Here is a 16367-nt window from a genome sequence, read left to right as displayed (position 1 = left end):
CATTTCTCGAGTTTCTTATCACAGTTTTAAAAACAAAACTCAGACTGCTTCATTTACATTAATTTATTGAATGCAATGATGTGGGAACAATATTGTGTGCAGAGCCAGATCTCACAAAGATCGAGTAGGTGAATGATCAAATGTTTTTGGCGGTATTGTTGAAAGGATAGTTGGTCGGGACACCGGGAGAACACCCATCTCCTCTTACATACATCCTCTCTGTCCCACAAGTTTCGGTGCCTCAATTGAAGGATGGACTCTTGCCGGTTGAGGTAGGACTCCCGAGGCACCGAGGGAAGTTCCAGCCGCACGCAGTTATTCTTTAACATCGCTCAATGACTCATTATTTACCACGGAGCTGGGGACGCAACAGGCTTGTTGGACTCGGCGCCTTGTTTATTTTCAGACTGCCGGTCACAATAGCAACACAAGCTAAATTTAAAAAAACATCACGAGCCTGCCAGCTGCCCGAGATGTGAAGAGGAGGGCAATTGTGAGTGTAGACAGTGACACACAGGCTCAGGGAGCCGTCCTCCCCTTTTTACGCTGCTGCATGACTGACTCTTTACTTCCTGGTCCGTCTCGTCCTTCCAATCTGTTCAATGCTAACGAGCATCTGCTGCAAAGGGCAGCGTGTAGAACCCGGGGCAACTTTTCATACGGCCGCCAAACTGAGTGGCACTTCCCTCCCCCCTAGCTCCCGCTGGTTTACTGGCTGGCCCTGTAGCAGAAGAGGAGCCAGGAGGAAGGCGGCTGCGGATTTAATTCAGGGACCATGGCGACGGTAATGTGCAGGGTGCAGTATCTGGATGACATGGACCCGTTCGTCTGCACCAACTTCCCCGAACCCAGGAGACCGCCGATTTATAATTTCCACGAGAATATCCCTTTAATAGCCCAAGTGGCAGGCGTTCACAAGCTGCTGGATTCCCCACTGAAGGTGAGTCTTTCCAACTACTTCATTGTGAGGCGGGAAGATGTCTCGTGGTCGACTTCTCTCTGCTTTTTGGACAAATCATTGAACACTTGTGGGGAAAAAATGTAACCCCTCCCCCCCCCCAACATTGCGTGCAGTAAAAGTGCTCCACATTCTCACAGGTGTGTGGAGGGAAAGGGTTAATCCTCGCCTCCGGCCCCGGGGCTTTCTGACTCGAGTTTCTTTCATTGTCAATCCGGGATCAAAAGTTTCATATCCTCAAATAACGTGTTTTTTTTTAAAGTGCCATCCGATTTTAAGTTTTAAATGGCTTCCTCTCATTGGACGTTGGGCTCCTTCTGAACGTCGAGGTGGCGTCAATGTTCATAAACACTTAACATTAAAGGGATTTTTCCCCCTTTCCTCAGGTATTCCAAAATTGTTTGGACATTCAGGAATGTGCAATTACCGTTTCAAAAGTTCCAGCAGACAGCATCTGTCAGACTTGTTTTGAAGGGGGTATTCTTCAGGCTAATGTGGTTTCCAATTCTACCCCTTGATTCTTTTACACTCTCCTGTGTTGAAATGTGCAGCTTTGTTGAATTATTGGAGGGTCCTCTCCTCCAAGATAATTGTGGACCCCTTTAAAACTTATTAATGTTCATACATTGAGGACTGGCGGCTGGAATCAAATGCCTCCTGTGTAAGTGATAGTGTGAATTGTCTCCCTCTGATGTCAGCACCAATTTGCTAATGTTACTTAAAGCTTCTGGCATTAATCAGTACGTAAGATCCTGCTGTCGTTCGAGATAGTGAATAGGATGGTACAATATTGGATTACACGCTATCTCATGCCCAAAATATGAGTTAAATCTCATTTTGACAGTTTGAGAATTTAATTTCACTTTGATATCAGTAATAGTTTCCATGAAGTTTGGGAGACTGTTATAAACTCCCAACTGTTTCAGTCAAGTCCTTTTGGAATGGAAGCCTGCCATCCTCACCTGGTCTGATTTATATGTGACTCCAGTCCCATATCAATGTTTTTTTTAAATGTATGAGTGGCAGGGCTAGACTGTCATTTCCTGGCCCAATGGTGATATGCAAGGAATCTTTTTAATAACCAAATGGTGAATATATGTGGGCAGCATGGTAGAACAGTGGTTAGCACTATTGCTTCACAGCTCCAGGGACCCAGGTTCTCTTTCCCAGCTTGGGTCACTGTCTTTGCGGAGTCTGCACATTCTCCCCGTGTGTCTGCATGGGTTTCCTCCCACAGTCCAAAGATGTGCAAGTTAGGTGGATTGGCCATGCTAAAAAAAAATTGCCCTTGGTGTCCAAAAAGTTTAGGTGGGGTTGCTGGGTATGGGGATAGGGTGGAGGTGTGGACTTGAGTAGGGTGCTCTTTCCTGGGGCTCGTGCAGACTCGATGGGCTGAATGGCCTCCTTCTACACTGTAAATTGTACGATCCCACAGGACTGTTGATAAAAGAATGACACTGATGTGCAAAAATATATTGGGCAGGATTCTCCAATTCTGGGGCTATGTCTCCATGCCGGTTTGGGAACAGTGGGAACAGGAAAACTGGCTCAAAACAGCCACCGATTCCCCGTTTTGCTGGGGGCTAGCAGGACGGCAGCGTAGAGCACCTGGGTCTAGCTGCTGATACGCCATGGAGAATTGCTGGGACCGTGGTCGCGCATGTGCATGGTGGCGGCCTGCAGCTGCTGCGCTGTGCAATATGGCTGAGGCTACCCGCAGACCCGTCCCATGAAATAGTCTGCCCCCTTAACGGGGTCTTTAGGGACTTTTACGAGGGATTGTACCGGTCGGAACCTCTGAGGGGGAGAGAGGGGATGGAGAGCTTCATGAACAGGCCATGTTTCCCAAGGATTCAAGAGAGGGTGGTAGAGGGGCTGGGGGCGCCGATAGAGTTGGAGGAGCTAGTCAGGGGGATCGGGCAAATGCAGTCAGGTAAGGCCAGGGGGCCGGACGGGTTCCCGGCAGAATTTTACAAAAAATATGCAGACCTGGTGGGTCCCCTGCTGGTGCGAACTTTCAATGAGGTGTGGGAGGGGGGGGGCTTTGCCCCCCGACGATGTCGCGGGCACTGATCTCTTTGATCTTAAAACGGGATAAGGACCCCTTGCAGTGCGGATCGTATAGGCCTATCTCGCTCCTTAACGTAGACGCTAAGTTGCTGGTGAAGATCCTGGCTACCAGGATAGAGGATTGTGTGCCAGAGGTAATTCATGAAGATCAGACAGGATTTGTCAAGGGGCGGCAGCTCAACACGAATGTGCGGAGACTGCTCAATGTTATCATGATGCCGGCAGTGGAGGGGGAGGCGTAGATAGTGGTGGCGCTGGACGCAGAGAAAGCGTTTGATAGAGTTGAGTGGGGGTACCTGTGGGAGGTGCTGGAGAGGTTTGGATTTGGGGAGGGATTCATCAAATGGGTGAGACTGCTTTACGCGGCGCCGATGGCGAGTGTAGTCACAAATGGAAGGAGATCGGAGTATTTTAGGCTTTATCGTGGGACCAGGCAGGGGTGGGACCAGGCAGGGGTGTCCCCTGTCCCCCCTGCTCTTTGCACTGGCGATTGAACCGCTGGCCATGGCGTTGAGGGAGTCAGGGAAGTGGAGGGGTCTGGTGCGGGGTGGGGAGGAGCATCGGGTATCGCTGTATGCGGACGACCTGCTGTTATATGTGGCGGACCCAGAGGGGGGAATGCCGGGGGTGATGGAGCTGTTAGCGGAATTTGGGGGCTTCTCGGGTTATAAGCTGAACTTAGGAAAGAGCGAGGTATTTGTAGTGCACCCGGGAGATCAGGAGGAGGGAATTGGGAGGCTCCCCTTCAGGAGGGCAGTGAAGAGTTTCAGGTACCTGGGGGTGCAGGTGGCCAGGAGTTGGGGGGCTCTTCATAAGCTTAACTTCACCAGACTAGTGGAACAGATGGAGGAGGAATTTAAAAGGTGGGACATGGTGCCGCTATCGCTGGCGGGCAGAGTGCAATCCGTCAAAATGACGGTTCTCCCGAGGTTCTTGTTCCTCTTCCAGTGCTTGCCCATCTTTATCCCTAGGGCCTTTTTTAAAAGGGTGACCAGCAGCATCATGGGATTTGTTTGGGCGCATGGCACCCCGAGGGTGAAGAGGGTCTTCTTGGAGCGGAGTAGAGATGGGGGGGGGGGCTGGCGTTGCCCAACCTCTCGGGGTACTACTGGGCGGCCAACGTGTCGATGGTGCGTAAGTGGGTGATGGAGGGGGAGGGGGCAGCATGGAAACGGATGGAGAGAGCGTCCTGTGGGGATACAAGCCTGGGGGCCCTGGTAACGGCGCCGTGGCCGCTCCCTCCCACGAGGTATACCACGAGTCCGGTGGTGGCGGCTACCCTCAAGATTTGGGGGCAGTGGAGGCGACATAGGGGAGAAGTGGGGGGCTCGATGGAGGCTCCGTTAAGGGGGAACCATAGGGTCGTCCTGGGGAACATGGATGGGGGATTTCGGGGATGGTATAGAGCGGGCATTAGACAGCTGAAGGACCTGTTTATCGACGGAAGGTTTGCGAGCCTGGGGGAGTTGGAGGAGTAATTTGGGCTCCCGCCGGGAAACATGTTTAGATATCTGCAGGTAAAGGCATTTGCTAGACGGCAGGTGGAGGGATTCCCTGCGCTCCCCGCGAGGGGGGTGAGTGACAGGGTGCTCTCGGGGGTCTGGGTCGGGGAGGGGAAGATATCCGATATCTACAAGCTTATGCAGGAGGTGGAAGAGGCGTCAGTAGAGGAGCTGAAAACGAAGTGGGAGGGGGAACTGGGGGAACAGATCGAAGACGGGACATGGGCTGATGCCCTGGAGAGGGTAAATTCTTCCTCCTCGTGTGCGCGGCTTAGCCTCATCCAATTCAAGGTGCTGCATAGGGCCCACATGACTGGGACGAGGATGAGTAGGTTCTTTGGGGGTGAAGATAGGTGTGTCAGGTGCTCGGGGAGTCCAGCGAACCATGCCCATATGTTCTGGGCATGCCCGGCAGTGGAGGAGTTCTGGAAGGGGGTGGCGAGGACGGTGTCAAGGGTGGTGGGATCCAGGGTCAAGCCAGGATGGGGACTCGCGATCTTTGGGGTTGGGGTAGAGCCGGGAGTGCAGGAGGCGAAAGAGGCCGGTGTGCTGGCCTTTGAGTCCCTAGTAGCCCGGCGAAGGATTTTGCTACAGTGGAAGGACGCGAGGCCCCCAAGCGTGGAGACCTGGATCAATGACATGGCGGGCTTCATTAACCTTGAGAAGGTTAAATTCGCCCTGAGAGGATCGGTGCAAGGGTTCTTTAAACGGTGGCAACCTTTCCTCGACTTTCTGGCTCAATGATAGGGTACTGGGACAGTAGCAGCAGCAACCCGGGGGGGTTGGGGGGGTGGGGGGAAGTTGATTATGTTTGCTTATTTTATTTAAATTTGATTTATTTAATTTTAATTTATGGTTAAGTTCTCTTGTTGGGGGGGGGTGTGGTGTGGGGGGAGTGTGATACATGTGATGTTACGGTATGGGGAGAATTGTGGGTGTTATGGGGCTGTTAGTTGCATATTACTGCTTGTTGCTATACTTGTTGTTATATTTTTATATTTTCTGTAAAAAATTCCAATAAAAATTATTTAAAAAAAAAAGAAATAGTCTGCCCCTTGTGGACTACCCCTCCACAGTGCCCCGAGCTCTGAATAATGTCCCCACCTGCCCGCGGATCGGCCCTCCCCCGACTGTGGCAAAGCTGGACTGAGTCCGCAGCCGCAACGCTGAGTTTCCGATGGGTGAAACCATGAGAGACCCACGCAATGGCCTGAGGCTGTCGATACGTGGCACGGCGTACTTGTAGAGTACATCGCTTTGGAAGGGATGGCACATCGCCCTTCGCCAGGAATTTGGATTCTCTGGTCGTTCGCTGAATGCAATTTCGGCATTGGCGACTGGAGAATCCGGCCCATTGTTTTCCTGTGGAATCACTTCCATGCTCCTGGGCTTTTTTTTAAACACTTGCCCAAAAACATTATCATATAGCACTGCATCTCACGGCGCCGAGGTCCGAGGTTGGATCCTAGCTCTGGGTCACTGTCCGTGTGGAGTTTGTGCATTCTCCCCGTGTTTGCATGGGTATCGTCCCCACAACCCAAAGATGTAGGTGGATTGAACACACTGAATTGCCCTTTAATTGGAAAAATGAATTGGGCACTCTAAAGTAAAAAGAACATAATCATAGAATCCCTACATTGCATAAGGAGGCATTCGGTCCATCAAGGCTACACCGGCCCTCTTAAAGAGCACTGTACTCAGGTTGTTCATTGGGAGCAGTTCAGTGCAGTACTGAAGAAGTGCTGCACTGTCAGAGGTATTGCTGTTTGGCTGTGCTATTAAACGGAAGTATGTTTGTACCCCCAGAGGAATGTAAACACCTTATGCCACCATTTGAAGAAAGAGCAAGGAAGTTCCCAGGGTGTCCAAACCAATCTTTATCATTCAGTCAACATCAATATAACTATTCATTCATTCATTGCTATTTCTGGGACCTTGCCAAGTGCAATTGACTGCTGTGTTTCCTACTTTCTAATAGTGACTATGCTTATAAAGTATTTATTAGCAGTAAAACCCATTGTGACATATAACTACAAGTCTTTTTCTTTGTTTCGCTCTCTATGCACCATACTGGAAGAGATAATGTAACCTGCTTCTGGCTCTTGACCGTTTTGTTCAGAATTATGTGGTGTTGTAAATAGCCAAGGTGACTTTCCTCACCCATCCCCTGGAATACAACTGTTTCCCATGGCACTTACCTGTGATAAAATGGTTGAGTGGGCTGCTTGCTGTCAAGTGTGATTCAATGTCCCTCCTCTTATGAGGTAGTGCTTTGTACTTCTGATATAATACTTTAGCCACACTAATAATCTGTCCTATTTGCTGGCCAGTGCCTTTCTGTCATTAGTGCCCTTCTATAATTAGCAACTGTGTATCATCAATATATTTGTGGACCCATAAACATTGTTGTCAAGACTAGTTTCTAACCTTCAAACAGGTTCACATCTTGCTGCTAGTGGTTTTTATGATGCACGGATGTAAGATGGTGAACATAACTAGAATCAGACCGTGAAAATTGTAAATCAAGCCAGAAGAGAGAGCCTCAACTTTGGTATCATTGTGACCACAAATAAACTAAATGAACTGCTTTTAAATTTCTCACATTAGATTAGAGCTGACTATTCTGCTATGGGTAGTTGGAGGCCAAGGAGCAAGTGTGTTATGTGCATGCAAACCTCTGCTGCTTTCTCATAACAAGAGGAGGGTGCAGAGTTTTTAGAGCACTGTGCTGTCTTTAAGAAACATAGAAGCAGAACATTTTCAGCACCAAAGGAGGCCATTTGACCCATTGTGCTTGTGCTGGCTGCGGAAGAGCTATCTGTCCTCATTCCACTTTCCAGCTCTTGGTCCATTACCATGTAGGTTGCAACACCATCATATTTTGCTTTATAAAACTTCAGTGAAGAGCCTTGAGGCATTTTATTGCATTAAAGTTATTTTATAGAAAGTTAATACGCAAGCTCTACCTACTTCCTGGGTGGAACAAAACTCCACTTTGCAGTAATCCTTCTGCTGAATACTTTAGAATGATACACATTTATTAATCCCTCTGCTAAGGGTACTCAGTTTAAAAAAAAAACATTCTTGGGATGTGGATATTGCGGGCTTGAACAAATCAGCATTTGTTCCCCATCCCTAACTGCCCTTGTGAAGATGGTAGTGAGATGCCTTTGTGAACTACTGCAGTTGATACGTTGTAAGCACACTTATAGTGTTTGGGAGGGGTATTCCAGGATTTTTACTTTATGAGAGCGAAGGTACGGTGATAATGTTCCAAGTCAGGGTGGTGAATGACTTGGAGAGGACTTACAGGTGGTGGTGTTCCCATACATGTGCTACCCTTGCCCTCTGAGGTGGTACAGGTTGTAGGTTTGGAAGACGCTGTTGAAGGAGCCTTGGTGAGTTGCTGCAGTGGATCTTTTGGATAGTGCAGTCTGCTGCCACTGTGGATTGATGGTGCCGGGAGTGAAAGTTTACGGTGGTGATGGAGTCACAATCACACGGGTACTTTGTCCTGGATGATGTCAAGCTTCATTAGAGTTGTTGGAGCTGCACTCATCCAAGCAATGGATAGTATTACATAATGCTCCTAACTTGTGACTTGTAGATTTGGATGGCTCTGAGGAATCGGGGTTGAGTCACTCGCCACATGATTCCCAGCCCCTGTTGTGCTCTTATAGCCACAGTTTTTATATGGCTGGCACAGTTAAGTTTTTGGTCAAAGGCCAACCCCCAGGATGTTGGCAATGGAAGATTCAGTATAGGTAATGCCATTGAATATCATGGTGAGATGGCTAAATTCCCTCTTGTTGGAGATGATCGTTGTTCGGCACTTATGTTGCGTGAATGTTGTTTGCCACTTATCTGCCCTAGTCTGAATGTTACAAATTGGTACCTGAAATAAAGTGGTTAAACCACATTTTCCTGGAAATTATCTACAAACCTACACAAAAGGTGATTCCCTCATTAAATTAACAGCACCCTGTTATATTTGCACTAAATTTGTGATATATTCCCACCCTCCTCAATGTACACTGTACATGTACACTGGGAACAGAGGATCAGTTAGTGATTTTATAATTCAGACTTGGGCAGATAAGTGGCAAACAACATTCACGCAACACAAGTGCCGAACAACGATCATCTCCAACAAGAGGGAACTTAGCCATATTATAATCAGTCACTTGAAGCGGTTTGAACTCTGTCATGTGTGATATTGAATTATCCAGGACAAAAAGACCTTGACTTCAATCTCTGACTTGACCTGTACCAAGTTAGTTAGTGGGAGAAGTACAATTGGTCCCTGCCTTCCTGGACGAAGGAAGGGAAGACATAACCTGCTGCCTTCCTTCCCATGATCTTAATGCAGTGCCTGAACATGTGGGGTGCAACCAAATCCCATCACCTGGAAGACATGACAGTTACCCAGTTGGTGGTGCCATTTGTGGAGAGATCTCTGATATGATTTTTAAAAATTTGTTCACGGGTTGTGGGAGTCGCTGGCTACGCCAGCACTTATTGCACATCCCTGAGGCCATTTAAGAGTCAACCATATTGCTCTGCTGTAGTCACATATAGGCCAGACCAGATAAGGGTGACAGCTCTTGTTCCCTAAAGGGTATTAGTGAACCAAATGACTTTTTTTTAATGACAATTGGCAATTGTTTTTTGGTCATCACAGGATTTTTTAATTCCAGATTTTTATTGAATGCACATTTGCCATGGTGGGATTTGAATCCAGGTCACCGGAGAATTTACCTTGGTCTCTGGATTACTAATCCATTGACCACTGCGTCACTGCCTTCTCTTAAATGATGCAAGTGGTTGCTACTGAGGTCAAGAATAAAGGATGCAATTTAATGGCTTTGTTGTGCCTGGTGTGAATCTGTGCGAGCTGGTTAGATCACGGGAGCGAGCTAAATCGGGAACCCGACTGGAGGCAAACTGTTTGCGATCTAACAGGCTCGCTCCCATTGGTGGATTCCGGATCTTGCCTAGCATGGCAAGAAACAAATAATCACTGATTAAAAGCCAATCTCCATTTCATTAACGAGATGGCTGCCGTATCTAACAGCCTCCTGGGATCTAACCAGATCACCTGCGAGAGGTCCCGCGAGCAATGATGTTTCCTGGTTAAACAAACATGCACCATGCTGAACAGCACCTGTGGGGGGTCTCCCAGACCATTGGAGGCCCCGGGGTGCTCAGCAACATGACAGGGTGGCACTCTGGCTCTTCCCCTTGGTGCTGGCAGGAGCACTGCCAGGATGGCAGTGCCCAGGATGTCTGGGTGCCAGGGTGGTACTGCCATGGGTCAGGGGCTGAGGGGAGCAATGCTCGGAACGGGAGCAGAGGCCGGGGTGGAGGCTCAATTCAGCAGATAGAGGGTTTTGTGACAAAGTGCAGGTTCTGGTTAAAGATTATGTAGAATTGGGGCAGCACGGTGGCCTAGTGGTTAGCACAGCTGCCTCACGGCGCTGAGGTCCCAGGTTCGATCCCGGCTCTGGGTCACTGTCCGTGTGGAGTCTGCACATTCTCCCCATGTCTGCATGGGTTTCGCCCCCACAATCCAAAAATGTGCAGAGTAGGTGGATTGGCCACACTAAATTGCCCCCTTAATTGGAAAAAATAATTGGATAATCTAAATTTATTTAAAAAAAAGATTATGTAGAATTGAACCAAAACAGAGAGGTGTCAGCGACCACTTTTTTGGGAAGTGCTAAAAGCGATGGTTGTCCAAAGGGAAATTATTTCATTCAAGGCTCCTGCAGATAGGAAAAGGAGGGAGGAAGGTGAACAGCTAATGAACGAGATAGTGGAGGTAGATAGGGCGTACTCAAGGGTGCCCACCACGGAGGGATTGGCGAGGAGGAAAGAATTACAGAGGCAATTTGAAAGGAGTGCAGTACGAATACAGATAGAAAGTGAGTCGAATGTTAACACATTAGCTACGGAGACAGGCCGCGTCCAGGGAAATATTAAAGATACGGACTGGGGCAAGGGATGTGGTGTCGGAGACGGGAAAGATAAATGAGGTGTTTATGCGTTATTATAAGGACGAGCCGGATCCGGGGGTGGGGGGGGGGGGGGGGGGGGGGGGGGGGTGGGGGGGAGAAAGAGGGGTTCAGAAAGAGACATGGGACGGTTCTTAGATGAACTGGAGTTTCCACAGCTGGAGAAAGAGAAGAGGCAGGCGCTAGAAGAGCCCCCGGGGCTGAGGGAGATATTGGACAGTGTAAGGGGTATGAAGTTGGGGAAAGTCCCAGGGCCCGATGGCTACCTGGCAGAATTTTATAAGGAGTTCATGACAGACCTGGCACCACATCACTTGGGGGTATTTAATGAGGGGTTGGAGAATAATAATAATGAGGAGGAACTGCTGGAAATAATGACACGGGCAATGGTTACGTTAATGCCAAAAAAGGGGAAGGACCTGTTGGAATGTGGGTCATATAGGCCCATATCACTGTTAAATACAGATGTGAAAGTGCTGGCTAAGATGGTGGCAGGAAGGATGGAATGCTATGTCCCAGGGATGTTTTGCGGAGGACCAAACAGGCTTCGTAAAGGACAGGCAGCTTTCTAGCAAAATAAGGAGGCTGTTAAATGTGATTATGACCCCTTTGGGAGCTTGGGTACTGGACGTAATGGTGTCCATGGATGCGGAGAAGGTGTTTGACTGGGTGGAGTGATGATAAATGTTTGAGAATGTTGGGGTTTGGGCTGAAGTTTGTGGCATGGGTGCGCTGATTATATGTGGCACCAAGGACGAGTGTGCGGGCCAATGACATGAGTTCATGGAACTTTGAACTACACAAGGTAACCAGGCAGGGGTGCCTGCTGTTGCCGCTGCTATTTGCACTGGCTATAGAGCCTGGCAATGGCTCTTAAGGGGTCAGCAGAGTGGCAAGGGATTACGAGGGGATGAAGGGAGAAGTGGGTGTTGCTCTATGATGACGACCTACTATTGTGTGTCTCGGACCCGCTGGAAAGCATGGAGAGGATCACGGGCCTGTTGGGGAAGTTTGGGGCGTTCTCAGGATACAAGTTAAATGTAGGGAAAAGCAAAGTGATCTCGGTGAACGGGTTGGGTCGGCGACTCAATCTAGGGGGGATGCCAAGGTGGCCAAAGACAGGTTTAAATACCTGGGGATTCAGGTATCGAGGGAATGGGGGATGCTTCACAAATGGAATTTAACAAGACTGGTGGAGGAGGCTAGGGTGGATCTCAAGAGGTGGGATACGCTACACTTGACTTTGGCAGGGAAAGTCCAAGTGGTGACGATTAACATTCTGCCAAGGTTCCTGTTCATATTCCAGACACTCCTGATCTATATAGCGAAGGTCTTCTTTCGGAAACTGGACACAATTATTTCAGACTTTGTATGGGCAGGGAAGGTGCTAAGGGTTAAGAGAACCCGGTTACAGAGGCAAGGCAGCAGGAAGGGTTTGCATTGCTGAACCTGCTATTGGGCAGCAAACGTGGAGAAGGTGTGGCGATGGTGGGAAGGAGAAGGGGTAGAATGGGTTTGGATGGAGGGGCAATCCTGTCGGGGATCCAGTTTAAGGGCTATGGTCACGGCAGCATTGCCAATGGCACCAAGCAGATCCTCGGGGAGCCCGGTGGTGCAGTCCACGGTGAAGATCTGGAACCAGCTGAGGAGGCATTTTAGGATGGAGGGGATGTCGGTAGTTAACGGCGTTGTGTGAAAACCATGGTTTTGAGCCTGGGGGATAGATGGCATGTATAGGAAATGGAGAGAAGTGGGGCTGGTTAAGATGAGGGATTTGTACCTGGAAGAAGGGTTTGCCAGTATAGATGAATTCAAGGAGAGGGTAGAGCTCCCGAGAAGAAGTGAGTTTAGATACCTGCAGATAAGGGACTTCGCACGGAAGGTTTGGAAAGAATTCCCCAGGTTTCCGAGGTACACCCTGCTGGAGCAACTGCTGCTTCCGGATGTGGAAGGGGAGGGCAGGATCGGAGACCCATACAGGTGGCTGGGAGAACAAGGAGGTGAGCGGGTGGTGAAGTGGGAGGGGGAGCTGGGAGGGGAGATAAACTGGGGAGTATGGAGTGAGGCATTACGAATGGTAAATGTGACCTCATTGTGCACAGGGATGAGCCTGATAACAGTTCAAGGTCGTACACAGGGTACATACGACATGGGCAAGAATGAGTGTTTTTTTTCAGGGGGTGGCAGATGCATGTGAGAAGTGTGGGTGGGGACCAGCAAACCACACACTTATGTTCTGGGGCTGGGAAAGGTTGGAGAGAGTCTGGGCGGGAGTGTTTGTGGCGCTGGCAAGGATAGTGGGGAAAACGGTTGAGCCAGACCCTTTGGTGGCATATTTGGGATATCGGAGAAGCCGGAGCTGATGGAGAAGAAGAAGGCCGATGTTGTGGCCTTCGCCTCTCTGATTGCCCGGCGACTAATTTTATTGGAGTGGCGGTCAGCAATGGCACCGGGAGTATCAGCCTCGCTGGGTAAATTATATGTTTGTCTTCGACTGGAAAAGATCAAATAAGAGTTGAGGGGTTCAGCGGAGGGTTCTGAGGCAAGGTGGGGGATGTTCCTGACCGTGTTTGAGAGTTGATTGTTACGGGGGAGGGCGAGAAAGGGGAAAAATTTGTATAAACTGCATAGTTGTGTGTTGGGAAGTTTGTTTCCCGAATTGTTTATATGTTGTAACTTTTCATATTCGTTTGGAATAAAATACATTTAGGGGAGCAATGCCTGTGAAAGGAGGGATGAGGGGGCGCATGGGAGGTGGGGGTTGAAGGGTGAGTGTGAGGGGCACAAAAAAGTAACTAAGTTACACAGTGGCCAGGAGCTCGCCAATGTGGCCGTCGAGGAGTTCCTGGGAAACCTCGCTCGCCAAAGCACTTTGAACTTGTCTTGTTAAATTGCCCAAAGTCAGCTGTGTGTTGGCACAGATCTGAACTCAGTCTCTTTAAATGTCCATTATACAAAGTCAATCAGGGCGCAACATGTATCAAAGTTCACAGTTAAATTCTGATGTTTACTTCAGCTGTACTTAATAAATATTTACCCGAGTTGGGCATCGTGTTTGCTCCTTCTGTGGAATTTGGGACTGAGTAAGGCAAGTAATGGCATGTCTCATGTACCAAATAGACTGACTAATCCTTTGTGAGATATGCAACCCTTCTCTTTAGAGCACCATTTCAATTAAAACTGTATGTTTTTTTTTCTTTCAACCAAGCATGAGGTGTACCTTTTAACGGTGGCAACAATGCACTTTGTGTTGTTATTGTTGATACTGATTTGTTAAGTTTGCCAGAGTCGATCAATGTTTGTCTGGAATACTTCTTAAGCGAATATGTTCAACAGTTGTAGCAATATGTTTGTGTAATATTTATCACCTTAAATTGCTCCCAGCACATTTACCCCCTGTAACTATCAGTACCCCCTGTACTGCACTCTGGTAACTTGTGGTATATTTGCAAGATATAAGATATCAAGTCCGAACCCATGCTGGGCCATCAAAAATACACTTCTTCTCTCCGCACTGACTTCCAAACAGCTCTTTAATCTCTTGGATAAGGCATGAAATACAGGAAAAAATTACTCTGGAAAACTGTTCTCTAATTTCCTCAAGAAATCAAAGCTAGTCGAAGAGATCAAATATTCTCTGTAAAGACACTGAACTTTAGTAGTTCAGAATGCTTTCTCCAAATGCTTCTATAAATGAACAGCTAACCATTTTTCAGGTAAATAATTTGTGTGTCTGCTGTTGTACTTTGTAGACATAATAGTGACGACAATTTTAGTCGACCATGTTCGATTGAGAGAAGGTGCCCACTGCTTGTGGCGGTGGCCCATTCCTCTTTTGTACCTTGCCCAAGGTTTGACATTGCTGGCCTCTGTTGAACGTTGAACTGGACTGTCCAACTCTTGCAACTGAATTGGATAGTATAGATGTTTGGCTTTTGAGAGGCACCGAAGAAAATCTACAACTAATTCTAGCATAGGTATTAAAACACGTCCTATCTTAAAATGATGCACGTAAAACAATTCAAGAAAACATCAAAGATTCTCACCAAGAATATTTTCTAGCCTTCGCCTTTGTTAGGTTTCTTTTCTCCCATTGCTGGAGGTGTCAGTGCAGAAATAAAGTAAAGGCAGAAAGGAGTGAAAGTGGAGGGGAGTGAAATCGGAGGGGAGGGGAGTGATTGTTTTAAAAGTGGATTCTTGCCTAAACTCTTTTTTTTTTTTAAACTGCCATATGATTGGAAGGCTAACATATAGCACAACTGTGGTACTTTACATGACATTGGGAGATGGTCATTTTGTCTTTGTTTCATGAGGAAGTGAATTTGGCAAAGCTTTGCCAATGGATAGGTCCAAGATCCATAACATGAGGAGCATCCTGTTTCAATGACTGAAATATAGAAGACCAAGATGACTTGTTTCCCCACTTTGCACCTGGTAGATCAAAGATGGTAGGATAGAGATTACTAATTACCCTTGATTTGAAAGGTACCCTGCCAGTCGGACTTTAACAGGTTGTGTGTCAAGTTGTTTGCCAATTCACCAATGTGACAGGAGACATTTATCCTAATTGGGTGTCAACAGCAGCTCAGTGGAATTAGCCTTGCGTTGCACGTTCTAGCCTCTGTTCCAGACACTTGGGCCAGGGGTTTCTGGCCCCATCCCAAAAGTCAATGCACCTTTTGCTGATCCGCTGAATTTTCTGTTCTGCCCGCAATGTCTGAAATGCTGGGCCTGTGAACACGCAATGTAGACTGTTGTAATTATTCGCTATTGGAGGTGTCACCTTTCAGATTAGACATTAGATCCAAGGTACCGTCAGCCCTTTCGGGTGGACATGAAATATCCCATGGCATCGTAGGAAGAAGAGTTCTCCTTGGTGGCCTGGCCATTTATCCCTTAACCAGCACCATTAAAAACAGATTATCCAGACATTACCCCACTGCTGTTTGATTGTGTGCAAATTGGCTGCTGCACATCTTGCATTCTAAAAATGGTTACAATTCAAGAAAATAGGCTGGAGAGCATTTTGGAATATCCTGAGGTTATGAAAGGTGTGATATTAATACAAGTCTGTCTTTTCCTTCACCAGCACGCACAGTTGCGGGAATGATACAAAAATAGGAGGAAAGACTGATTCTTAGGAAGCAGCTTGGGAAATCCAAATAAAAAGCTGGCCAAAATATTTATGTGAGCGGAAGTATGACAGACGTACTTCAATGCAGGCAAGCGTAAAGTACTGCAGATAAGGAAAAAATATGAACAATGCATTTATTCCGTGAATGTTCTATGAGGGTGAATAGGTTTGACGGTCAACATGTTGAAACACTGGAGCAACAATCACTGAAGCAAATAGAAAGCTTTGTTGGGTGAGGCCAGAATGAGAGGGTATACATATATGATGGCTCCTAACAGATTAAATATGACATTTAGAATTAATTCCTTTTACATAGACAATAGTAAGAACATGGAACTCACTGTTGGTTGAAGCAGAGACACTGAAGCACTTGAGTAGATTTTTGATGGAGACACGAGTAAATAGAGAAAAATGGAGGGAGAGTCGAGGGAGCAAAATAATTATCGTGCAGGGGGAGGCTTGTGTGGAGGATAAATGCATACATATACCTGATTGGCCAAATGGCCTACTTCTGTGTTTATGAATTCTATGCTCAACTAGAGCCAAGACAGTAGAGTCAAAGTGAGAGGCATTGTGAAATTGTATCACACTTGGTCAGCTAAGTTCTGTTTCTGGTCTAAAAGATGTAAGGGAGACAGTGAATTACTGGAGGTAGTGTAGAGAGGATTCACCCCGAGTGCCAGAGGTCG

At 47.6% G+C, this 16367-nt stretch overlaps 1 protein-coding gene across 4 annotated transcripts in view; it reads left to right on the top strand.

The window, feature by feature from the left end:
* The first annotated feature begins 240 nt into the window (after nucleotides 1-240).
* The window catches only part of fhod1 (formin homology 2 domain containing 1), a 483544-nt gene continuing 467417 nt past the window's right edge, over nucleotides 241-16367 (top strand). For all 4 annotated transcript variants that reach the window (XM_038806848.1, XM_038806847.1, XM_038806846.1 and 1 more), the window contains exon 1: nucleotides 241-940. In XM_038806848.1, the coding sequence (XP_038662776.1) occupies nucleotides 776-940 (165 nt within the window). In that variant the 5' untranslated portion in view covers nucleotides 241-775. The remainder of the gene's footprint in view (nucleotides 941-16367) is intronic.

Source organism: Scyliorhinus canicula, chromosome 9 (genome assembly GCF_902713615.1).
Source record: "Scyliorhinus canicula chromosome 9, sScyCan1.1, whole genome shotgun sequence".
Classification (NCBI taxonomy): domain Eukaryota; kingdom Metazoa; phylum Chordata; class Chondrichthyes; order Carcharhiniformes; family Scyliorhinidae; genus Scyliorhinus; species Scyliorhinus canicula.
This window is presented reverse-complemented; position numbering and strand designations above follow the sequence as displayed.